At 38.7% G+C, this 27,104-nt stretch overlaps 1 protein-coding gene across 2 annotated transcripts; it reads right to left on the reverse strand.

Annotated features, from left to right (window-relative positions):
- Positions 1–3,346: 3,346 nt before the first annotated feature.
- Positions 3,347–27,051, reverse strand: LOC132396081 (BTB/POZ domain-containing adapter for CUL3-mediated RhoA degradation protein 2). Of its 2 annotated transcripts, none has more exons than XM_059973466.1 (7): positions 26,926–27,051; positions 18,793–19,138; positions 10,648–10,817; positions 8,198–8,287; positions 8,054–8,106; positions 5,627–5,822; positions 3,347–5,069 (listed from the first exon to the last, which is right to left on the reverse strand). In XM_059973466.1, exons 2-7 carry the CDS (start codon positions 19,004–19,006, stop codon positions 4,833–4,835), a joined length of 960 nt encoding a protein of 319 aa, XP_059829449.1. In that variant the 5' UTR covers positions 19,007–19,138; positions 26,926–27,051; the 3' UTR covers positions 3,347–4,832. The 2 variants fall into 2 exon arrangements, with proteins under 2 accessions (XP_059829449.1, XP_059829448.1); XM_059973465.1 differs by having other exon boundaries at positions 26,884–27,036.
- Positions 27,052–27,104: the final 53 nt, after the last annotated feature.

The raw sequence follows: 27,104 nt of genomic DNA on the forward strand, positions 1-27,104 counted from the left end.
ATTTCTAATAATACAAGGGACCTGTAAAATGCCCAGTCACACATGATATGGAGCAATCCATGGACCTAAAAGACTAATTGCTAGGGTGTTACAATCCACACCCAAGCGTTTAAAGGAAGTGGCTGCAGGAATAGTGGGCCCAGCAATTCAAAACTTGTTCAATCCCAAAAGGACATATAAAAGTTTGGAAAACAACCAGTGTGATTTGTTTATGTCCTTGTCTGTGATTAAAAAGGATATGCATGTATTGGAGGCAGTCCAAAGGCTAAATTTGTCAGATGAGAGGGTTGTTCTATCAAGTATTTTTTGGAGCTTAGAAATAAGGGATCTTGACAGGGTTGATGTAGAGATGTTTCCACTTGTGTATGATTCATGAACAAGAGGACATTGCTACAGAATAGGATTTGGGCATTCAAAAGTGAGATGTATAGAAAATTGTCGAAATTATCTGATCCCAAGGGTATATCTATAGATAAAATTTAAGGTAGATATAGAAAACATATTTGAAAAGATGAGGGTTATGGGGAACTGGGGTAGAACAGGAGTTGAAGCTAGCACAAATCTACCTTGATTGCACTGAACAGGAGGGCAGACTTGGAGCCTGATGGCCTACACCTGTCCCTATTTTCTTATGTTCTTGTTTTTAATAATTAACTTCTTTCAAAGAATATCAGTGCAAGATATTTGAATTGCAATTGGGTTAAAAAAAATACAGCTGCTGGTCTGACTGTTTGACCTTGAGTGATGTTAGGATGGATGTCATGATTTTAGTTCAGATGTATTTCTTGTAACCTGCAGCTGGTTTCCATCAATTGTTAAAACAACAGCATATTCCTCATTCCGAAGTCAGATGTCCCATCAAGTCAAAGACTATTGATAATTAGAGGCCAATTACTACAGATTCATTAAGTGTGTTCATCAGGATTCCAGCAAAACTATTGGCTAAGGTAATCAATCACAATGTCCAGCAGAAGGAATTTTGGCAGTCACCTCTAGATATAATCAAAACATTGCATTATTTAATGAATCTTGTGAAGGGGGATAAGAGGAATTAGAAAGATGAGGCAATAGTTTCTGATGATCCTACCCAGGAGTTTGGGCCCTATGCAGCCTAACAACCATTTTATTAGGTACACTTTCTCATTAATAAATATCTAATCAACCAATCATGTAGCAGCAATTCAATGAATAAAATAATGCAGACATGGTCAAGAAGTTTAGCTGTCATTCAGACCAAATATCGGAATGAAGAATAAATGTGCTCCAAGTGTCTCTGACTGTGGAATGATTGTTGGTGCCAGACTGGGTGGTTTGAGTATCTCAGAAACTGATCTTTTGGGACTTTCACCCTCAACTGTCTCTAGGGGTTACAGAGAATGGTGTGGGGGGTGGTGAGGGAAAAGTATCTAGTGACAGGCAATTCCATGCATGAAAATGTCATTAATGAAAGAGGTCAGAAGAGAGAATGGCCAGACTGCTAGTTCAAACTGACAGGAAGGCAACAAATCTATTAATCAGGAGTTACAATAATGGTGTGTAGAAGAGTATCTCTGAATTCAACATATTGAACCTTGTTGGATGGGCCACAGCAGCAGAAAACCACACTAGGTTCCACTCCTGTACATAATCAAGTGGCCACCGAGTGTGTTTTTTTTACTGACATTTACTGATAACCCAAGAGTGGTGAAGCGGGGGTGACACACGTTCCTCCATTTTATATATTATTGTGGATATATTATACTCAGTGGTTAATGGTGGATGAGGTTTTATTGTGACATGAGTGATTTTATTGCTGTCTTGGATTTTGCTGATGACTAGCTTACCTTAACAAGGATCAGAATTGTACACTTTCTAAAGTGATATTAAACCCAATGAATGGATTAAGGATTGTACATCTGTTACCCAATCAAATTTTACTAAAACTCTTATTAAGATCCAATGTATACCCTCTAAAATGTAGTTTTACTTTACTAAGACCTATTTATTGATAAGACCTTTTCCACTTGCTAACACACCACGTTTTAAAACTATGCCTGACCATTAGAATTAGTGAAATGCATCAATTTAGCAAGGATTTTCCCAGATAGTTTGCCAAGTGTCACTGGACTTCTGGCACCAACACAGCACTCCCCCAAATCACTAACCCTAACCATGTCTTTGGAACATGAGAGGAAACAGGAGCACCAGGAGCAAGCCAACTCTGTCACTGGGAGAACATACAAGCTCCTTATAAACAGCGATGGGAATAGAACCCTGATCGGTGATTGCTGATGCTGTAAAGTGATGCATTAACTGCTATGCTACCATGCAAGATTTTAAAGTTATCTATCAAAGTCCCTCAAAAGGGTCCATGTGATTTAAAAAAAAATCAACAATTCACAGACTTGGACAGAATATGATGATTTTCAGGTGCTACTTTTGAGAGGGCCTATAGTGCTGCAGTTGTGGTTGACAAGGACTCGGGTAAGAACTTCACTGAAAAATTGCCAGAATACAAACGGCTCAAAAGTATGATAGAAGAGTGCCTTGGTGGAAGATGTTTGCCAGTGGAAAAAAACAGCTCAAGAGAACGTGTTTCCTTAGTCACCAAATTTAGTGGGAAAACTAGGATGTTTAAATGCTCACTATCGGCAACTAATTTTAATTCACTTGAGACGGTTGTTTACACTTATTTTTTGTCTTAATCTCTGTAATAAAGCCTTTAATTGTTTTTTCCAGCATCCAATGAATAGGTATTGCTATAACAAACGGGCTTGCTTGACTTAGTACACAGCCTATGTATTTTTATTTTATTTTAATCTGTTCCTGGCTTAACATCAGGCTGCTGCTTGTTTAACATGTTGACAACCTCTTAAAATCAAAGTCGACAGCAGTTATTTTGTAAAACTTAAAACTACCACCTTAGCTCAGGTTGTCAGTCTGCTAACAAAGCTTTGGGTGATATATTATCAGGGAGGTATATTGCCACAAAAATCATATTTTGAGAATACCCTTTTTACTGAACCATGGTTTACGGATACCACCGGGAAGTCTGAGATCACACACAATATTTTTATGTGGAAATATTGCTGCAGTTATGAGGTATCTGTTCAGTATGGAGACAGTCCAGCTCTTAGGGCAAGGCGACCTTAGAAATATAGACACCTGGAAAATGTTACTGCAAAGTGAATTCAGTGAGTTTTAATTATTATTGGCTCTGAGGCAAGTAGCTTGTGATTAAATAAGTAGGAATGTGAGAACATATCCTACTGATGTGAAGAACTGCACCTGAGACCACCACTGAAAGGAAAAGGTGAAGAAATCTGGATCATCTGAAAAAAAGAGGCTCCATTTTTGGCACATTGACTCAGTTCTAAAAGTTTATTTTATCCCCCTCCCCCTCCTCAGTTGGTCAGAGCTGTCCGATATTACAGCAGATGATGTGATAGAGTGGGAAGATAGGGCAGAGAGTTGAATAAGAATAAATTCTGCCAGTTTTTTTATCTCTGACCTGAGGACAGTTCTGGTGCATGGCAATATTCTACAATGTTTACTGGCAGTTGTCAAACACAAACTTCTCTGGTTGAAAGCCAGAGCCACTTACACGTTATTTAAATACAACTTCACGAAAAACTACATTAGTAAACAAACTGCAATTTTACTTCAGGCAAATGTTAGACACATCACTATTTTGTACTATATGGAACAAAATAGCTTTAAGCATCCCAGTCCAGAAGAACAGTAAGTACATAAATACAAAAACAGAAATTTAACATTCTGGTCCAGTCAAAATAAATTTTCACCTGCACAGCTGTGCTACCATTATATTGAAAGGAGAAAATAGGGATCATCCCATACAATATATTAACAAGAAAACTGAACAAACCGGATTAAATATACATGAAATACTTCAGCACAAACACAAGCTGCCACAATTCTGTGAGGTTTGTAGCAAGTGGAATGTTTCAGAACTATCCAAAATTCTAACGTACTTAAATCCCAAATGTTGTTAACCAAACCAACATTAGGTGTGAGAAAAATTAATTTGCAATTAGCAACTTGAAATAATACTTTGGGCGAGGAGCTGTAAGAAATGGGAATTATTTTTCTTATTCCCTCAACTTCACCTCCCAAAAAAAATCTTTTTTGCATACAACAACTTTTGACTGAAATACTCCAATGGTCAATTGGTATAAATGAGTACTTCCTCGTTAGCCTTGAAAGTACATGTAATAAGATGCTGATGATTTCAGAACAAGGAAGCAAGCCAAGTATAAAAATGGGCAGACATTTTTATGTCTGCTCAGGCACACATTTGGATTTCCCTGTGATACAAGGGCAGAATCCAAATTAAAGTAACAATGAAAAAAAAGAGGTGGGGCACTTTATTAAAGGCCTCCATAGTCTGCTGCAAATGTGCTGCTGCCAGCTGGGGGGTTTGGTGGTAATTGACTTCTCTCTCAAACGTTCATGGGCATGACAGATTGACAACTCAATGGCATTACTATTGAATCCCTATTGTCACAAGCTAGTCAGGTGTTGTAATAAGTTACAACAATCTGGATTTCAGGTTTCCAGGATATGCCAAACATCAATAAAAAAATCATCTACAATAAAGGAAAATTATGCACAAGTTTTAGGATGTATTTCAGTTCCACTTAAGACAATTTCTTCCAGAAGGAGAAAAATCAAAGTAACAGAACAAACATATCAAATTAAACTTAAAAGCATTCAGGTTTCCCTTCTGCCATCAGTCAGCTATCTTCATAATCCATGATCTGCACAGTGGTAACCATTAGTACTTGTTTTTGTTAAAATTATAATTATTGCCATACCCAGGAATCTGGTTAGTTTTAGTCTCTATAGGCAGGCTGGTGTCCAAGGGGTCTGTCATCATATGAGCTGTACCTTTTCACATGTATTCTACGCACACGATCTCTAACTTCCAACGCCTCTTCATCTTCACTGTGTGACCCTTGAGCAGATGTCCGACTAGTAGCCTCTAACAGCAAGTTATCAGGTACACGTGGTGTTTCATAAAGCAAGACATTCAATGTCTCTTCATAAATTCTTGCTTCAGGAAATTCAACCTGCACAAGGAAAACTGAAGTTAAAGTTGCAAACTTCCAGGTGGAGAATTTTGTACATCAATTTAAATTTTCTTTCACATACAAATACGACGGCAAAACATACCACTTAATCTGTCTGAAAACTCAGCAGACTTAGCTACTTGACTTGGAGATGAACTTGAGTGTCAGATGGCACAAGCCATTAAATGTTTTGCAACAGTTTGTTCCTGTAAATTTTTCTACAACCATCTACCAGCACCAAAAGAATATTATTTAAACAAGGACTATTGAAATCCTGCATCCAAATGTTATAATGTCACTGGCTTGGAGAACTCTGGAATAGTCTCGATAACGTGCAAAGCTGTTAACTCTGCTTTCCCTTCCCGGATAAAAGACCATGTCACAATGCAATTTCAACTTAGTAGCACTTTGGCTACTGATCCTTCAAGACAGGATTCATCAAATCAATGCACCATATTTAGATATTTATAAGCAAAATTTCAAAATACAGCAGACAGAAAATATCAACTTTCATGTTATTAAAAGGCTTATTGACTGTGATTATTTTCCTCACATACCTTGGTCTGTTTCTTTTCTGTTGCATACACAATGGAGGTGCAGCAAACCTCAGCAAGCTTGCGACCCTGTCCATAAAATGACCAGCAGCAAATCTCATCTCCTAAGACATCCTTCATGAAAAGCACTCTTCCATTAAATCTCAGGGACAGTTTGTCGAATAGTTCAACGTTCTTTAACAAATTGTCATCAGAGTTGCTGAATAAACAAAACCCAATTTAAATAATTGGTGATAATGCACAACAGCAATGCAGTTGTTTGAAACCTTTTACCACCTTGTGGGTAAGATCATGAAAACTTGGTTTGATGCTTGGTGAGTATTTCATCAAGTTATAATAGCTGAAGCAAATCTATTTTTTTAGTTCTAACTTGGAAAATGAAGTATCATTCAAAGTTTAAATTTTAGTTTGATTTAAATTTTAGTTTGAATAAAAACAAGAATGAACAAAATGTACAAAACTGACTACATGCATAATTTGGAAACAAAAATGATTATGAACTTTTAGGGCATTATGGTAGTTTGAAACTTAATCACCCAAGTAAGATTTACTTTGGTGGTTTGGGAAAATCTGTATCACAGAACCTCTTGGGCCACAAAACTAAGTTCAAAATCAATATCTGAATCAGCTTGCATATATCTCAAGCCATTGATCCAAACAGATCTTGACATTCTGATTGAGTATTTAATTATGAGACAGGAGCATCTGCAACAATAAAATTCAAACTTTAAACAATGATACAAATTATCAGGGCCTGAATATCACTGTCTAAATATCCTTCTACTAAATTTAAAAGTATTTTTTGGTCTAACCTTGTATTTGTCAAAGAGGAGGAGGTATGATTATGGTATTGTTCTTTTATTTTAGCAGTAGTGTATGCTCCTGTAACTTTCAAATAGTCAGTTATTGACTTTTTTCTTAAATTGATGTTTACATCCGTGTAAGAGTAGCAGATGCATAATGAGATTGCAAGATCAAATCAGACCCATGATTTAAATAAAAGTTACTAGAAATAAAATACAGCATTACATCCAAATGATTTCAGTGTATTTGCACAGGTCAGATCCTTCTTATGCAAGCAAATTTACCATTCAACAGTTTTTCCTCCATCTGCATAGCCTGCACCCTGACAATAGATGTAATCATCCCAATTAAATGGCAATCACCCAGTTAACTGAATGTGTTTAATTTTTTTATTCTTTAAAAGTGACATGGGAAAATTTATTAAGAACTGTGGGGGTGGGGAAAGGACAGGAAGTAAATGATGTGAGGGTGGGAAAAAGTAGTTTAAAAATATTTAACTGTTTTGGAACAGAACTGCCCAAAAGATGAGGAGTTTTAGGAACAGCTTCTTCCCATTTGCCCTCAGATTTCTGAACTGACAATGAACCCATGAACATTACCTCACTATCTTGCCCGTTTTCTGCTCTACATATTAACTTCTAAAATCATTTCTTATTGTAATTTATAGCACATTTTATAAGTGGCACTGTACTGCTGCTGCAAAATAAATTCCACAGCAGTGATATTAAACGTGATTCTGATTGACAACTATACACCTACAGCGGTTGGTAAATAGCACACTGGGAGCCAGTGCAAGAAGCTGTGTTGCTTGAAAAGCAAATGGTTAACAGCCTTTAAAGGCCACCTGATCTCATTTCCATGTTTTACACTGTAAAAGCTTTATAGAGACATCTTAAAAAGTGAACTAAACCTTACATCATTTTGCTTTTCCACCATTTTCCAACTATTTCCTGAAAGCTGTATTGGCATTCAAGTGCTAGATGCATTTCAAAGTAAAAAAAATTTAGAATCCCAACTGGGAGTAGCATGGTAGCATAGCAGCTAGTGTAATACTTTACAGTGCCTGTGATGCGGGTTTAATACCCACCACTGTTCGTAAGCAGTTTGTACATTCTCCCCGGGACCACATAGGTTTCCCTCTGGGTGCTCTGGTTTCCTTCCACATTCCAAAGATGCACGATTAGTGAGTTGTGGGCATCCTATGATGGCACCAGAAGCATGACAACACTTGCAGGCTGCCCCAGCACAATCCTTAGACTGTGTTCGTCATTGAAACAAAACAACACATTTCACTGTATATTCCCATGCACATGACAAGCTAATTTTTCTTGGGCGGCACGGTAGTGTAGCAGAGCAGTTAGCATAATGGAATTACAGTGCCAGTGATGTAGGTTCAATTCTGCTGCTGCCTAAAAGGAGTTTGTATGTTTTCAGAATGACAGTGTGGGTTTCCTCCCACATTCCAAAGACATATGTTTTACTTAGTTAATTGACCGTCATGGATTTATTGGATTGGAAAAGGCCTGTTACTATGTTGCATCACTTAAATAAAAATAAAGACAATAGCACAACAGGACCATTTTGTGTTTAAAGTGAGAGCACAATCTGAAGCATTCTAGATCATACCTAGTGTAGGAATACTTGTTGTTGCTCCTGTTATGTAGCAGCTTCACAACAGGCTGTTAATAAAGAACACAGGTAGTTAGTTATTACTAATCAAATATGACAAAATATAATCTTCCAATATTAAAAAAGGACAAGTCTTGTGACCTTAGCGCAACTTTCAATAAGTCTTTCTTCCTCCTTGAGAGAGGTAATCATGGGGATCATGCAAGCAACTTCACAGCATTCATTCTTTTCCTGAAAGAAGATCAAATCGTTATTTCAGAATTGAAGAAAGTCATCAAACTTTTGTTCATAAGGACAATGGTATGTGGTTGCTATGGTGATCAAAAATCTGACTTTAGCCAAGTACAGCAAATGTGGAAAATATTCCCACTGCCCAAGACAAGAGAATTGTGTTTTAATCCTGGGTCACGTGAGGTGCAACATTCAGTGCCTTGCTGAGAGAGGAGTTTGCCAGCTGCAGGACTTCAACTCAGGAGAAAATCTGCAGATGCTGGAAATCCAAGCAAAACACACACAATGTTGTAGGAACTCTTCAGGCCAGGCAGCATCTATGGAAAAGAGCACAGTCGACATTTTGGGCCGAGACCTTTCATCCGGACTGGAGGTAAAAAAAAAGAGGTCAGAGTAAAAGGTGGAGGGAAGGGAGCAAGAAACACAAGGTGATAGGTGAAACTGGGGTGGGGTGGGAGTGGTGAAGTAAGGAGTTGGGAAGTTGGTGAAAGAGATAGAGGGCTGGAAAAGGGGGAAATCTGATAGGAGAGGACAGAAGGCCATGGAACAAAGGAAGAACACCAGAGGGAGGTGATGGGCAGGTAAGGAGATAAGGTGAGAGGGGGAAATGAGAATGGACAATGGTCAGGGGGAAGGCCACATTACCAGAAGTTCAATAAATTGATGTTCATGTCATCATGTCGGAATGAGAATGGAAAGTGGAATTAAAAGCAGGATCTCCAAGTGGTGACCCATTTTAATTCCACTTCTCATGCTATCATGTGAGTCCATGGCCTCCTTTCCTGTCGCGATGAGACCACGCTCAAGTTGGAGGAGCAACACCTTATATTCTGAGTAGCCTCTAACCTGATGGCATGAACATCGATTTCTTGAACTTCTGGTAATGTGCCCCCCCCCCCCCTCCCAATCCCCTTTTTCCGCTCTCACCTTAACTCCTTGCCTGCCCATCACTTCCCGCTGGTGCTCCTCCCCCTTTTCTCTTTCATGGCCTTCTGTCCTCTCCTATTCGATTATCCCTTCTCCAGCCCTGTATCTTTCACCAATCAACTTCCCAGCTCCTTACTTCACCACTCCCGCCCCCCAGTTTCACCTATCACCTTGTTTCCTCCTCCTCCTCTCCCTCCACCTTCTTATTCCGACCTCTCCAGTCTTGATCAAGGACAATGGGCCAAAACATTGACTGTCTCTTTCCCATAGTTGCTGCCTGGCCTGCTGAAGTCCTCCAGCATTTTGTGTGTTGCTTGGACTTCAACTCTTTGGTTTCATAACAGTAAAAAAAAAGTGATTGAGATTCCAGTAAATAGGATGTTTTTCTATGTTTAAAAAGGAGAATTTATAGAACATTTAATCTCATAGGTACTCAGTCTCAGTGACCATCTACACGTTTGTAAGGTCATAGTAAAATACAATTACAGACACTGCTTGATTTGCCTTCTTTCTCTTACCTTTTACAACAGTTATGTCCTGCAATGGGCTTTATTCCAAGAAATCCAGTCACAGGATGTGGGCATCATTCAAGGACAACATTTATTCCCATTTCCTAACTGCCCTTAGTTTGAATGGTTCATTAAACTGCTTCAGAAGCTGGATAAGAATCAAGAGCCACATACTGACCAGATGTGAGAAAATGGCGACAGATTCCTTCCCCTAATGCTGCTTGAAAGCCTAAGTTTACTTAATGAAACCAAATTTAAAATTTCCTATCTGCCATTGAAGAAGTCTGGCATCAGCTTGCCTGATATTTTAAGTAAAAAAAACCCGCACACACACAAACAGGACCTTTTGGCCCACCATGGACTATCTTCCAGGAACTCAATGTGTTAAAAAAATGTTTACCTCACATGTTGTCGCTATCCTCTGAAATGGACGTAGTTTAATTTTGCAAAAAAAAAATCAATGCAGTAACTTATAACAAGGCAAATGGATTTCACAATGGCTTAATATTATTTTGCTTGGACCTCAAGTTGCCTGCAACTTCAAATGAAATCCTTCATTCACTCTTCATTAGCTCAAAATCTTATGCAAAAAGAGGCAGAACCATGTTCAACAATTCCCATCATTAGTCATTGTATTTGAGGTTTGAATATGACAAATACACAGCAAACAAAAATGCTCATTGATATAGCAGTCATACTACAGTGAAGTTAAGGGTGTGGTCTGTCATTATGAAAGCATTGGAAGCTTCATTGTATACAACATCGTAATATTGCTTTCATCTGGCATTTGGTGCTTAAACAGACTTTAGAGTTGAAGTTTCACAAGATGTTTACTATCAGGACATAAAATATTTTACATCTTCACAAAAAAAGACAAATTATATTTAGCATTTAAAAGTTAAAACCAAGTATTTTTTAAATTACCTGTAAAGCTGTCTGACAGACATCCACTAGGCCTTGAATAAGGTAATATTTGGCCTCTGCTAATAGTTCCTTTATTTCCCGCCTGCTCTTTGGAAGGATAATTGAGTCATCCCTCAGGTAGTTCAAGACGGTGCCAAAATGTTTCCCACAACGGTCAATAAGAATCCAACCTGTGTGGAAAAAGATGTTTTAAATATATTTACATATTAAAAAAGAAAAAATATTGCAAATTAAAGGAGTACTATTCAAGAATAATTTAAGTCCCAATTTTCTTTTATACACATGAAAGCAAGGCTCCAACAACTGTATTATTTAAATGCAAACTTATCACTGTTGACAAAAAGCTACTCAAACTATTAAAATCCATTATGTACAGCCTGCTAGGTTTCACACAATTGCTCGCTTGGTGATAAGATTTTCCAATATTTCTTTATACCCCTTATCTGCACTTCATAAAACACTACAGCAAAGTACAGCCCATGTACTTTGCCCTTGATGTGGTGCTGACCTTTTAAACTTATTCCAAGATCAATCTAACCCTTTCCCCCTACATACCCCTCCATTTTCCTATTGCCCATGTACCTATGTAAGAGTCTCTTTAATGTCCCTAATGCATCTGCCTCTACCACCATCCATGCACTCACCACTAACAAATTTACCTCTGATATCCCCTACTTTTGAGTATCTTTCCTCATGGCAGCCAACTGATATCCCCCCCCATACTTTCCTCCGATCACTTTAAAATTATGGCCCCGGGTAGTAACCATATTCATCCTGGAAAAAGTCACTGCCTATCCAGTCAATTTATGCTTCTCATCATTGCACTTCGTGTAAACTTTTAGAATATCAAAGCAAATTTATCAAAGCACATATAATGTCACCATATAAAACTCTAGAGATTCATTTTCTTGCAGGCATTCACAGCAAGTACAAGAAACACAATAGAATCAATGAAAAACTGCACTCAAAAGGCCAACAATATGCAAAAGACAAGAAATTATGCATATACAGAAAGACAATAAATAAACAAAGTTAATGAGATGAATCCTTGAAATTGATTCTATAGGTTGTGGGAATAGGTCAGAGAGGCGAGTGAAGTTACCTCCTCTGGCTCAAGAACCTGATTGTTGAGGGGTGATAACTGTTTTTGAACATGGCGGTACAGGTCCTGAAGCTCCTGTACCTTATTTCTGATGGCAGTAGTGAGAAGAGAGTATGGTCTGGATGGTGGGAGACCCTGAAGATGGATGCTGCTTTCCTATGATAACACTCAGTGTAGCTGGATTGACTGGGCTGTATCCATTGATTTTTTTTCCATTCAAGGGCCTTGCTGAGTCCATAACAGACCGTGACACAACCAGTCAGTATACTCTCCACCACACATCTACAGAAGTGTGTCAAAGTTGTAGATGATGTGCTGAATCTTCACAAATTCTTACGTGGAGGTGCTGACGTACTTTCTTTGTAATGGCCATTTGTGCTGGACCCAGGACAGATCCTCTGAAATAATAAACGAGGAATATAAAGTTGCTGACCCTCTCTACTTCTGATCCCCTTGATGAGGACTGACTCATCGACCTCCAGTTTCCTCCTGACATCAACAATCAGCTCCTCAGTTTTGCTAACATTGAGAGGCTGTTGTTGTGGCACCAGCCAGATTTTCAATTTCTCTCCTATATGTTGACTCGTCACCACCTTTGATTCAGCCAACAGTGGTGTCAAACTTAAAATATGGCATCGGAGCTGTACTTAGTCTCAGTCATTAGTATAAAGCGAGTCAGCAGATTGCCAAGTACACAGCCTTATGGCACTTTGCTAATGCAGACAGGAGGAATGTCCCTACCAATTTGAACTGACTGGCGTCTTCAAGTAAGGAATCAAGGATTCAGTTGTACAAGGAGGTAATGAGGCCAAGGTATTGAAAGCTTATTGATTAGATTTGAGGGGATGATAGTATTGAATGGCAAGCTGTAGTCAATGAAGAGCATCCTGATGTTTGCAACTTGGCTGTCCAGCTATTCCAGGGTTGAGTGAAGAGCCAATGAAATGACATCTACTGTTAACCTGTTGTGATAGCAGGCAAATTTCTTAACCGCTACATCATCTGACTCTCTATTCCTCTACATTGATGTCTCCTGACCTGCTGAGTTCCTCCAGCATTTTGAGTACGCTAAGTTAATTGTCGGTGTATAGCTTGCAGCTATTATTACCGTGCTGGTGACTTGGGTTCAATTCTGCCACCTTCTGCACAGAATTTGCACATTCCCCTATGACCACGTGGATTTTCTCCTGGTGCTCCGGTTTCCTCCCATAATCCAAAGACAAATGGGTTAACAAGTTAATAGGTCACAAGGGTGTAATTGGGTGGTGGGAGCTTGTTGGGCTGGAAGGGCCTGTTATCACTCTTTTTCAATCTTTTTATTAATTTCAACATGATAAACTTGATACACAATTATTGCGATTAAAAAATTAAAATGAGCATAAAAGTATACATAAACAATAAGTACCCTATAGTTACATCTTCCCAAATCATACATGACACAAATATATAATATAAACAGGACAAAAAAAACTGGGTATATCAATATGAAAAAAACAGAAAAAGAAAAAGAAAAAAAATATACTCCAAAAAAGAACAAGAACTAATCTAACAAAATAACCACTAATTATATATAAAAAAAAGAAAAAAAGAGAATAAACACATGGGCTGTTTATAGTATCTAAGAAAAAACAAAAAATCAACAGTGTCATCAACTCCGATCCTCTCTACCTATATAAAATCAGAACCAAAGGTGGAAAAAAAATAGGATTGGAACCAGGTCAAATTACATCATGTGAAAATAATGAATGAATGGCCTCCAGGTCTTTTCAAATTTAATAGGAGGGTCATATATGACACGTCTAATCTTTTCCAAATTCAAACATGACATAGTTTGAGAAAACCAATGAAATGTGGTGGGGGATTAATTTCTTTCCAATTCAACAAAATAGATCTTTTAGCCATTAATATTAGGAATGCAATCATCTGATAAGCAGAGGGAGATAAATGAATTGGCTTCATCATTGGTAAACCAATTGGTAATTACCTATTACCATTGGTAATAGGATGAGGTTGTAAATCAATATTCAATACTGTGGAAATAGTATCAAAAATGTCTTTCCAATATTTTTCCAAGGACAGACATGACCAAAACATACGAGTTAGCGAAGCTATCTCAGAATGGCACCTATCACATATAGGATTTATGTGAGAATAAAAACGAGCTAATTTATTCTTGGACATATGAGCCCTGTGCACAACTTTAAAATGTATCAATGAATGTTTAGAACATATAGAGGATGAATTAACTAATTGAAGAATTTTATCCCAATTCTCAAAAGGGATAGTAAAGTTAAGTTCTCTTTCCCAATCATTCTTAATCTTATAAAAGGCCTCTGGACATATTTTCATAATTATATTATAAACATTTGATATTACATCTTTCTGAAAAGGATTTAGTTCTAACAATTTCTCCAAAATACCCATCGAGTCTAGATTTGGAAAGGTAGGAAGTACAGTATTTTAAAAGTTCCTAATCTGTAAATATCTAAAAAAAATGAGATCTGGGCAAATTATATTTATTAGATAATTGTTCAAAAGACATGAAACAATTATCCAAAAAAAAATCAGAAAATCATAGTGTACCTTTAGTCTTCCAAGCTAAATAAGCTTTGTCTATAACAGAGGGATGAAAAAAGAAATTGGATACGATAGGAATTGCTAAAACAAATTGATTTAACCCGAAAAGTTTCCGAAATTGAAACCATGTACGTAGAGTGTGTTTGACTATCGGATTGTCAATTCGTTTATGTAATTTAGAAAACGCAAAAAGAAGAGAAGTCCCTGAGATAGAACCCAATGAAGAACCTTGTACAGATTTAACTTCCAAATTTACCTAATGAGGGCTAGGAGATAAATCCAAATCCCTTAACCAACATTTAAAATATCGAATATTAATTGTCCAGTAATAAAATCTAAAATTTGGCACTGCCAATCCACCTTCCTTTTTTGACCTGTAAATATCTTTCACCTAACCTAGGGTTTTTATTCTGCCATATATATGAAGTAATTTTGGAATCAACATTGTCAAAAAAGGATTTCGGAAAAAAAATTGGTACCGTTTGAAAAATATATAAAAACTTAGGTAAAATAATCATCTTAATAGTACTAATCTGACCTATCAATGATAAAGACAATGGTGACCATTTAGTCAACAAACATTTAATCTGATCAATTAAGGGTAAAAAATTAACCTTAAATAAATACTTGTTTTTTTTGTGATTTTAACCGCTAAATATATAAAATAATCATTAACTAATTTAAAAGATAAATTTCCATATATTGGAACCTGCCTATTTAGGGGAAACAATTCAATCTTACTAAGATTCAATTTATACCCAGAAAAATTGCTAAATTGAGCCAACAATGACATAACTGCAGGAATAGATTTCTCAGGATCAAAAATGTATAGTAACAAGTCATCTGCATATAGTGATACTTTATGTATATCCATCCCGCGAGTAATGCCAAAAATGTTAGGTGATTCTCTAATAGCAATTGCCAAAGGTTCTAGGGCAATATCAAATAATAATGGACTAAGAGGACAGCCTTGCCTGGTACCCCGAAATAAACGGAGAAAGGGACATCTTTGATTGTTAGTAAAAACCGAGGCTACTGGAGTATGATATATCAATTTAATCCAGGATATAAATGTTGGATTAAAATTAAACTTCTCCAGCACAGTAAATAAATATGGCCATTCAACTCTATCAAATGCTTTCTCTGCATCTAATGAAATGACACATTCTGAGGTGTTACGTGAAGGTGTATAAACAATATTCATTAATCTCCAAACATTGAAAAAAGAGTAGCGGGTTTTAATAAAACCAGTTTGATCCTCCAAGATAATTTGAGGTAATACCTTCTCCAGCCTGGATGCCAGTAACTTGGAAAAGATCTTGGAATCTACATTCAACAGGGATATCGGTCTATAGGATGCACAGTCAGTAGGGTCTTTATCTTTTTTCAATATTAAAGACATGGAAGCTCTATAAAAAGATTGTGGTAATTTACCCAATCTAATTGCTTCTTCAAAAACCCTACACAACCAAGGAGAAACAGTAGAGGAGAAAAACTTGAAAAATTCCACTGTATACCCATCTGGACCTGGTACTTTTCCGGAATTCATTGTGGAAATAACACCTTTGATTTCTGCATCCATAATAGGTGTTTCTAATATTAAATGTTCTTCAGATGATAGTTTTGGAAAATTCAGTTTCCCTAAAAAATCATGCATGGTATAAAGGTTATGAGGAAATTCAGAGTGATACAAAGAAGTATAAAAATCTTGAAAAGATTTGTTTATCTCATCATGATTAACTGTCAATTCACCATTCTGTTTACGGATCTTAATAATCTGATGTTTAACCAAAGCATTCTTCAGTTGGTTAGCTAACAATTTACCCGATTTATCACTATGTATGTAAAATTTACTTCTGGTTTTCATTAATTGATTTTCAATCGAAGACGTGAGTAATAAACTGTGTTCCTTTTGAAGTTCAACTCTTTGTTTATAAAGCTCCTTACTAGGAGCGATGGAATATTTCTTATTAATTTCTGTAATCTTTTCAATCAATAAAAGTGTTTCATTCTTAATACGTTTTTTCAAACCAACAGAATAGGAGATAATCTGTCCACATATATAAGCTTTAAAAGTATCCCAAAGTGTTCCACAGGAAATTTCATTCGTGGAGTTAGTTGAGAAGAAGAAATCAATCTGTTCCTTCATAAATTTGATAAAATCCAGATCTTGCAGTAAGGTAGAATCAAATCGCCAATACTTAATACTAGGAGTTGTGTCCATTAATTTAATGGAAAGTTTCAGCGGAGCATGATCAGAGATGGCTATAATGTCATAATTACAGCCAATTACAGATGGAATAAGATGAGAGTCAATGAAAAAGTAGTCAATTCTCGAGTAAGAATGACAAACGTGAGAAAAATTAAATCTCTTTGTCCTTAGGATGTAGAAATCTCCAAATATCAAAAATTCCAGAGTCAGTCAAAAAAGAATTGATATAAGTGGCCGACTTATTTGGTAAAGTCTGAATGGATATAGATCTATCCATCAAAGGATTTAAACAACAAGGAAGGGCCTGTTATCATGCTTTATTTCGAAAATAAAAATAAATAAACCAGGCAGTGAATACTGAGGGGCAACTGTTTATCAAGTAAGCATGGTTGCAAGATGGAAGCAGACAACATGAGCAGAGGTAATGTTTGATGGGACAGATTTTGGGATAATGTTCCTGAAGAGCGAAGAATTAAACTGACAGGTTTCTTAAATTAATTTGAGTTAAGATAAGTGCACACCACTAGACCAATGAGATGGCATTTCACTGCTGTGACGTGAAAACTAATGGATTGGCTCCTTTTTCATACAACTTTATGATTAAGTGGATGAAAAATGGTCAGACTAAGGCCCAGAACAGGACAACAACTTCCTTAGGACCTCACCTCTGGATATTTTAAAACCTTCCCTTCCTCCAAAGCTTTAACCCCAAAACTGCAACTAAATGTGATATGGTGTATCTACTTTCCAGTTTCCATGGTGAGGAACCTTATCATTCCTACAACCACAGCAATCTGTATAATATGTATCATTATGTATTTGTGCACCGGATTCCACAGACTGCAAACAATGACTGATCACTGTAATAAGTTTGCATAATTGTAGAATCTATGGGTCTAGAAGCTTTGTATGATGATTTAATGACTTTAACTATTTTCTCACTCTAAGTGCCAAATAATCCCATGATTGTTCTTTAAACCTCCCAATCCATGCAAAAATAAGACACAGTTACACACATAAAACGTTGGAAAAACTCAGCAAGTCAGGTAGCATCTATCGAAAAGAATAAACGATTGATGTTTCAGGCCAAGATCCTTCTTCAAGACTGAGCAGAGGAAGATGCCAGAATAACAAGGTGGCTGGGGGGAGTGGGGGTTAGGAAAAGAGACTAGCCTGAAGGTGATAGCCAGGTGGGTGGGAAAGATCAAAGGTTGGATAAAAAAGAAACTGATAGGAGAGGAGAGTGGACCATAGGAGAAAGAGGAAGGGGGGGCGTGGTGTACCCCAGGTGAGAAATAGTAAAAAGGTCAGCTGGGGAATTGGGCCCGGGGGGGGGGGGGGGGGGGGGGGAGAGAGATGAATTTGTTTATTGGAAGGAGAAATTGACATCAGGTCGGAGGCTACCCAACAGAAAATAAAGTGTTGCTTATCCACCATGAGGGTAGCCTCATTTTGGCAGCAGAGGTGGCCATGGACCAACATGCTGGAACAGGAATCGTAATTATAATGTTTGGCAACTGGGAAGTTCCACAGAGAGAGCAGAGGGCTCAACGAAGTGGTCCCCCAATTTGTGAAGGGTCTCACCAATATAGAAGCTGCATAGGGGACACCGGACACAATGGACGACCCCAGCAGGTGATGTGTTACCTCACCTTGAAGGACTATGAGGCTCTGAATGGAGATGAGGGAGGTGGTGTAGGGTTAGGTGTAACACTTGGCTGCTTGCAGAGACATAACTGTTTTTAACTCAAGTCTATCCTGTGTAAATGGTCATTACCACACTAACATATTGGACTGTTCTAAGAATAAATCAGTACATTAATACACTGGAGGAATCAGTAACTGCAAAAAACTGCACTAAACTTCCATTTAAAAATCACAAAGTTTTTAAAACCACCTCCTGCATTATTTTCCAATAATTTTTGTTTGCATCATTTCATGCACTAGGGAAGACACAATTTTCCTCCAAGAATTGACCATCTTAGGGGAAAAAAGGATTAAAAGGCTTTGTACTCCTCCCACACAGTTTAATACGTTACGAAACTCTCCTCTGCTACAATCACGCTTTTGGGTCACTCCATGGTGATGACCAATCTCTGTGGGAAATTTCTACACAGACTGGTTTCCCTTTGATAACACATCAAAAGTATTTTAATTGACTGAGGCACTTTGAGATTCCCCAAAAATGTGAAGGGTGCTGGACAAATACAAATAGTTAAAAGCCTTCTAAAACAACCCATAAAAATGGATTTACCTTCTTTGTCAGTCAGTACTTCCATTCTTCCACTAAACATTGCCTTCAGCATGGTGTCGTGCCTGGTTAAAATCTGAACAGTGGTATAGTACAGCGAGCCTCCAACATTTAACCTTATGTACTTGTTTCCCATGCTTCCTCCTTTAAAGCTGATGGCCTTGGGTTTGGCTCCAGAGGAAGGACAAGGTGATGTTAAGCAGGTATCTCCAGACATATCTCTCTGAAGATAAATGGTGACTCTGCACACAGTTGGCTTAATCTGTCCCTCCGTGGTTGGTGTGTGCAAGCCGGACAAAAATGAGTCAAGATCCAGTCACATTCACTGGTGTTCATAACCTTCGCACCACTGAAAATAAGGAAAATTTTAGCAGTGATCATTAAAAGATGATAAACAACGTTTTGCACCCATTTGAAAATGTAGTATCGCAGAACATCTAAGTTACCAATATATCTTCAAGAGGACCAGATTAATGGAAATGAGTTTTGTAAATGTGCTTGCAAGACTATATTATGCACTTTTAAAATAACCCCAAAGCACCCAAGTGATAGGGTCAGACACAAGCCAGAGATCCCCAAGTTGTTCTGTCATTCTGATCTTTGGCTTCAACTTAATTTTGTTATTGGATCCTTGGTAGTGACTCCACTATGGTCTAAGAATCTATCCCTGTCTTCAATTGTACTCAGACTGGTGGGTTTTGAAGAATTCTAAAGATTCACAACCCAACAAGAAATTTATCATCTCTCAAGGAGACACTCCTTATTTTGAGAAATTGTCCTCTAATTCTACACAAAACATCTTTAAGTATTTATCATTGTAGAATCCTTCCAGAATCACATGCATCAATGCAGTAACCTTGCATCCTTCTAAATGTCAGAGAGCACAAGCTCAGACCACTCACTCTTTCTTCACAGCACAATGCCAGTACTTAAAGCTCAAATCCACTTGTGACCAAGACAAGGTGCTATCTATTCATTCCCTGAACGTTGCTGTGTGCCAGGTCTATCAGATTTCCTAAGCTAGGCTCTTTCTTCATTATTGAAATTGGAGCTCCAGGTTTTGCTGTGTTTTTCTTGTGTAACTCCCTGTTCGGCTAGCAGCTTAATCTATGGGAAGACAGCCCTCAGCCAGGCCAAACTTAAGAAATCGTGTTTAGGTGGATGCTGCGTGATGTGTCCCCATTACAAATCAGTACTACGAAATAACAAGCAGTACATAATATATGATTAAATGATTGAGCTTTATAATTCTTAATTTGACTATATGGTTAGTAAAGAAACAAATGAAGGGCTCATTCTCTTGAAACAGTCTAATGTGCAGCATTGGAGCTCATGGTTCAGTTCATTTGTTCCCTGACATTTTCTGAGTGTAGCTGACCCTCACTCCAAGTTCACTCTGTCCGGCGGTCTACCATCTCTCTGCACCCGCGTCTTCTCGCCTCATCTCTCCCCAGCAAAAGACCGTGAAATTCCTGCTCCCAGACCCACAAGAAAGAACAACATCCCTCTCATTGGACAGCATACATTCCAAAGCCCCATTACCTCTAGTAATTACCCAAACATTGCTGCTATAGAGAAACCATTACCTTAGCAGTGAAACATAAAGAGGCCATTACACTTGTTATAAATAATATATCTAGGTACAAGAATCCACCATCTTAGAACCCTTAGAAAAAACATCACAAGAATTCAGGGTATGTTCACAAAGCATAATTAGAAATCAAAAATAAATCCACATTTGAAAATTGCTATAATGACACAATTTGCCTGGATCATGGCCTCCTCTACTGCCACAATGAGGTCATTCTCAGGTTGGAGGAGCAACACATCATACTGTCTGGGTAGCTTCCAACCTCATGGCACAAACGTCAAATTCTCCAAATTCTGGTCGTTTTTACCCCTTCCCTTCCCACTTCAATTCCATACTCTGCCCCCTCACCTCTTCGCCTCACTTGCCTATGACCTCCACTTGGTGCCCCTTCTCCTTCCCTTTTTATCATTGTCCTGTCTTCTATATTAGGTCCCTTCATTTCCCAGGCATCACCTCACAGCTTCTTACTTTCACCCTCCATAACTCCTACATAGCTTCATCTACATCCTTCCAGCTTGTACTCCGCTCCCCCCCCCCCCTTCTTATTCTGGCTTCTTCTTCCTTCCTTTACAGTCCTGATGATTGGAGGAAAGTATGGGGGGGGGGTGGGGGTGAATGCTGTAGAGTAAGAAAAGTACAGCAAAAGAACAGGCCCTTTGGCCTATCTAGTCCATGCCAAACTATTTAAACTGCCTACTCCCATTAACCTGTACTGGGACCATAGTCCTCCATACCCCTACCATCCACGTACCTACCCAAACTTCTCTTAAGCATTGAAATCAAGCTCACATGCACTACTTGTGTTGGCAGCTCATTCCACTCTTATGACCCTCTGAGCAAATAAGTTTCCCCTGGTGTTTCCCTTAAAGTTTTCATCTTTCATCCTTAACCCATGACCTCTAGTTGTAATCCCACCCTACACCAGTGGAAAAAACCCCATCCATATTCCTGAATTGTGTATATCTCTATCACATCTACTTATAACCTTCTATGTTCCAAGGAATAAAATCCTAACCTATTCAATCTTTTTTATAACTCGGGTCCTCTAGTCCAGGCAACATCCTTGCAAATTTTCTCTGTACTCTTTCAACCTTATTTATACCTTTCCTGTAGGTACATGACCAAAACTGCACACAACATTCCAAATTAGGCTTCACCAACAGCTTGTACATCTTCAACATTACATCCCATCTTCTGTACTCAATACTTTGATTTATGAAGGTCAATGTACCAAAGAACTTTCTTTATGACTCTATCTCCCTGAGATGCCACTTTCAATGAATTATGGACCTGTATTCCCAGATCCCCATGTTCTACAGCACTGCTCAGTGCCCTACCATTCACTATGCAAGACCCATCCTGGTTGGTCCTATCAAAGTGCAACACCTCAAACTGTCTGCATTAAATTCCATCTGCCATTTTTCCAGCTGGTTCCCCAATGGTGTTATAACTGGGGGTGGTAGAAGGGATAAGCTTCTACTACCTATTAAATGCTCCCAATGGCATGCAGCTCAAATATCCTCTGATGACCAAGCCCAGCTGAACCATTTTGACTGGCAGGAGAAAGAGCAACAGTGGGTTACTGGCACCTTAAAACCAGTCACTTCAGGCAGAAAGGACTCATCAGCCATGGTTGGCAGTTCTTTTACAAGAAGGAAAACTCTGATCTCAAACCTCCGCTGCCTTGCGGCGATACCTGCTCATGGAGGTTTGGAAGTAAACCCAGAGGTAAAAATCCAGAGCTGAAGTTCCTAAGGACTTGGACCTCAAAGCAGACCATTCCTTTGGGTTCATTAGAAGCATGGAGATGGGGAGCTTGCTATATGGGCAACAGCTTGCTCTCCATATCGCACTGTTCAGGCTTGTGCAACATCTATGGTCAATGGAGGCCTCATCATCATTTCCAGCACTCAGTGGGTGGTGTGTGCATGGATCTCCTTGCCAGGAGTGGTGGTATAGGCAGATATATTAGGGACATTTAAGACACTCTTAGATAGGCACATGGATGAAGGAAAAAATAGGGGGTTATATGGGAGAGTCTGCTCTGCTATTCAATCATTGCTGATTTATTTTCCTTCTAACCCCGTTCTTCTACCTTTTACCTCGTAACCTTTGACGTTCCTGCTAAGTACCCGTCAACCTCTGCTTTAAATATACTGAGACACAGCCCATGTTGGAAATCCAATGTCTCAGCCAGTCATGGGATTGGCCACATTTTAAGAAAAGGTCTGATTCCTACGTAGCAGTGGGAGCGTCCCATCGTTAAGTTGTCATTTCGATACAGTATAGAAATCTGAAGGGTCACCCATCTCTGAAGATATGGCAAGTCCAGTTGAAAACCAGATGCTTCAAAGAGGGCAAAACTGATGAAATGGTATACATCTGTACCAAAAAGCTGAGGCAGTTGTTATATGGATGATAGGCATTTGTTTTAAATACTAGAAAAGTTCTTGGCAAGTTATCCAAGGTTATCATGGAATACTGCCGCTGGCTTGAGTACCTTCGAATCCTATTATAACCATTGCTTCCTTCCTTGTTTCTGTCTCTCCCACCCAGTTTCATGTTCCTGACCCTGACCTCACACATGGCACCACTTCCACTGCACTCCAGGTGCACACTTGTCCACAGTCCCACCCTCAGCTACAGAGCTGGCACACATTTCTGAATACCATCGTAAGAACTTGGATGTTTTGACATTATCATCTTCCTGACCGAGATAGATGGTGGCTAATTTAAAGAACAAAGCACTTTCTAGAGAGGCAAACAGGAAGAGCAATGTCATATTCACTGATCTTTGCTCTCAGTAACAAGTTGGTCTGGCATCCCAGCAAGTCCTTTGAATTCAAAGAATTTATTATCAAAGTACATTTATGTCACCATTTAAGAAAAAAATCAGTTCACTGGTGGTAGAGATCAGTGGGTTAAAAGAATTTTTCAAAAGCCTCCTAGTTTAGATCAGATTTTTGCTATGTGCTCAGTGCAATGAATAGCTCTACACAGAACCCCTCAAGCAATAGAAAACACACAATGACTCAATCTAACAAAATTGCAAAAATGCACAATGGACTTTGAATGTTGCCTTTATGTCCCATCGCCAATGCCCTCCATGTATGCATCTTTCCCTTATCTCCTAACTTTGCTTCATGTACGCTCCTCCTTTGAACTAAAACATTAGAATCAGAATCAGGTTTATTCTAACTGGCATGTGTCATGACATTTGTCATTTTGAGAGATTTTACTGCAAGTACAGTCATATTCCTAAAGTATACTCTCCCAGCCTTCTAATTCCTAAAACCTTCATCTTTGTCCAAACTTTTGGTCTTTCTTCCTGCATCACCCACACATTGTATGTTACTTTCTGTCTGACTACAAACCTGTGAAGCATCCTGGCACATTAACACCATACAAGTTGAATTTATTGATACTTGGAATGAATCTTGAGGACAAAAAGAGAGCAAACTTTTTGAACTTTGTAATTTATAGATTTGTCTTTGCACTGTACTGTGTTGCAAAACATTTCATGTCGTATTATCAGTGACAATAAATGATTTTGAAAACAAGATAATCCAAACATCATACTAAAGGATCACACTGGATCTGAATCACATTGAATCAGATACTTTACATTCTTAGCTTACGCATTCAGCAAAACATTATCCCCTCAGGCCTTTAAACATTAATCCACCCATAAAATGAATTGTCCATTTTGTAACACTTGGCAAACCTTCAGAATTTTCATTTTGATAGACATGTTAGATTTCCCAAACATCAACCCAAAACTTGACAACTTGCATGCAAATATCACCACTTCAAATACTATCTGCCAAAAGTTTGTGCCAGCTGCACTAAAATTACTAAATACCTCACAGAAGAAACAGTATTATGTTACCCATATAATAAGGAATGATTGAAATGGGATGGGTGTAGATGAGTCAAATCAGTAACAATGGAACTTTTGTATTAGAGATTAGTAGAGCCCAGTTTAATCTCTCATTTGGTAGATGACAATTCTAACAGTAGAGTTTAGAGTTTGGTCATCCTATACCTAAAGTAAGAAGCAATCTGCTCCTCAAGCTTGCAGCAATATTCAAGTTAATGGTTGATCTTAACCCTTTTTCAAAAGCACTTTCCCTCTACTGGTCAGGTGCACTGTAGTTCAAGTGTCTGAGAATCTCCACTCCAAATAGTCCAAGAAATTGCTCATCTCCTTAAGTGAGTAAGTAACTCCCTGTCTGAATCAATGCCATCCAGTTGGAGACAACCCCACCAGGGGAAACAACTTAATGCCCACTCCGTCAAACCTTCTCAGAATCTTGCGTGCCTTAATTAGATGTCACTTTCATAAGTTCAAATGACTATAGTCCCAATCTGCTCAACCTCTCTTCATGTTTTAAACTTGATCCCAGGAATAACCATAGTGAGATTTTTTTTTTAAATGGCTATACATCAAAAGAGACCAAAGCAATACATAGCTCTCCAGGTGTGGTCCCACCACTGCCTTGTACAGTTATATTAAAACTTAACCATTACACATTTTATATCCTTACAATAAAGTCCAACATTCCACCAGCCTTCCCAATTACTTGGTGTAACTGTGATAATCAATCAGATCCTTGTCTCTGGCCATGATCATCAAAACTTGCTAACAATTTATTTTCACTACATAACTTTTTAAAATCAGAAAACACGCCTGCAGTATACTTAGTCTCTTCATTAAGTCATACAGAAGGAAGCAGGCCTTTTGGACCACCAAGTCCGTGCTGACCACCCATCATCCATTTATAATTAGACATTACGTTTTTGTTCTCATTAACACCCACATCAGGTTCTACTACTCACCTAATATCAGGGGAAATTTAAGATGTCCAGTTAACATATCAATCCACACTTTGTTGGGATATAAGAGGAAGTCCAGAAGAAAATCTTCGCATGAAGAATATATGGCACCCGAGATTTGGATTGACTGTGCATCTCTGGTGCTGTGAGGCTACAGCTCCATCAGCTAAGTGTACCATGCATCCAAGTCTTTAATACAGATTGAAACCCCTGTACTGATCTTTGCCTCTCAAAGTCCAACCCTACATCCCTGTCATGAGAAGTGGAAACAGGCCAGGTCGGCCAACAGGGCTCTGGAGAAACTGTATTGGCCAATCCCCTGTACAGTGGATGCAATGGATTGCAGAAGCATTGATGACGTCAAAACATACCACTTGACTTCGGAGGACGATGGCGAGGCAAGTTCATCAATGGTTTATGCTCCACTGGGAGCCAAGGGCCCAATTACTGACCTTTATGGCATTCCCACTAGCTTCTGATGGCCAAAACTAAAATAACAAATTTATCTCAACTCTATGATCTCTGCTAGTTAGTCGATGCAAAACAGTAGTTAAATTTCAACAACCTTGGAGATTAAAGACATCCTGCAGAGCCAATAATATTTTAAAAAATCAAGATTTTTTTTGTTAGTGATGAAGCAGAAACACTTGCAATCCAAGGTCTATGAGTTCAGAACCATTCCTCCTTATAGTCTATCAGTTAGCCAAGTCTATCTCTAACTGTACAATAATTAGGTCCTTTCTTGGAGAATGTAATACAGTATTGGCCTGTTGATTCATCCAACTTTGAGGTATTCAGGTTCATCCTGCATTTAATAAGTAATGTCCACTTGAAAATAATACATTAATCCCTTTCAACTGTTCTAGAGTAATTTCTGGCTGCAATGGATTGAAAATACATTAGACATCCAGTAATTGTCCATTCAATCCAACCAATCTATGGTCACCCTGTAGTCTATTCTACATTCAAATCCATCAACATAACTCATCACACACTTTTCCATTCTATATATCCAGTCTCCCCTTAAATGCATCTGTACTATTGCTTCAGATACTCAATAAATCATTTGCTTTAAGCATCAGCTACAGCTCAGCCTGTTGTTCTCCTGCAAAGTCAAAAAGCTGTTTTTAGTGCAGAAGGAATTCTGCAGGGCTGGAAATCTCAAGCAACATCAGGATAAACATCGACTATTAATTTCCCTCCATAGATGCTGCCAGATTTGCTGAGCCCCTCCAGCATCTGTGTGTTGTTTAAAGGCACAATGTGAACTCGAGCACAAAAGTGACACTGGTGCTGCCCTGAGCAATTAAAGCAAGTTTCTCTTCATCTGAGAACTAGTCTTTATTCACAGGTAGAAGTTAATATTTTGAAGAGTGTGAAGATCTACTACTTATCCCTAAGCCCAAAGTGGAAAAAAAACATCAACTGGCGATTGGCAAACCGTCGTTTCTGGGATTTCACTGTACACAAAATGTGAAGCACATGTCAGAACCTGAATATAAGACCCTGGGAGAGATGTTAAAGCCGCCACAGGAAGGTTAGCCTGCCTGCGAAGCAACATGCGTGAGTGAAGCGTTCCACCCCTCAAGTATTTGCTTCGAAAACTTGCACTAATCAGCCCATCCACCTTGCTGAATCATCCCCAACAGGTCCAAGCCCCCCCATACCTGGAGCGGGACCGAGCCTGCGGTCGGCGCTGCCCCACTCACCAACTCCTTCACCTCCCGCTGGGAGCTCCGGCCCCCTCCGACGGCGCCGCCATGGTCATGGGCCACCGCACCGGAACGACCTTTCCAGCCGCCGTCACTGCGCCTGCGTGCCGCGCCTCCTCCCGCCCTTTGCCGCCAAGTCGCGCATGCGTGCAATTCCCCTCAGGGGCGTCCAGTTA

This window comes from Hypanus sabinus, chromosome 6 (assembly GCF_030144855.1).
Source record: "Hypanus sabinus isolate sHypSab1 chromosome 6, sHypSab1.hap1, whole genome shotgun sequence".
NCBI lineage: Eukaryota > Metazoa > Chordata > Chondrichthyes > Myliobatiformes > Dasyatidae > Hypanus > Hypanus sabinus.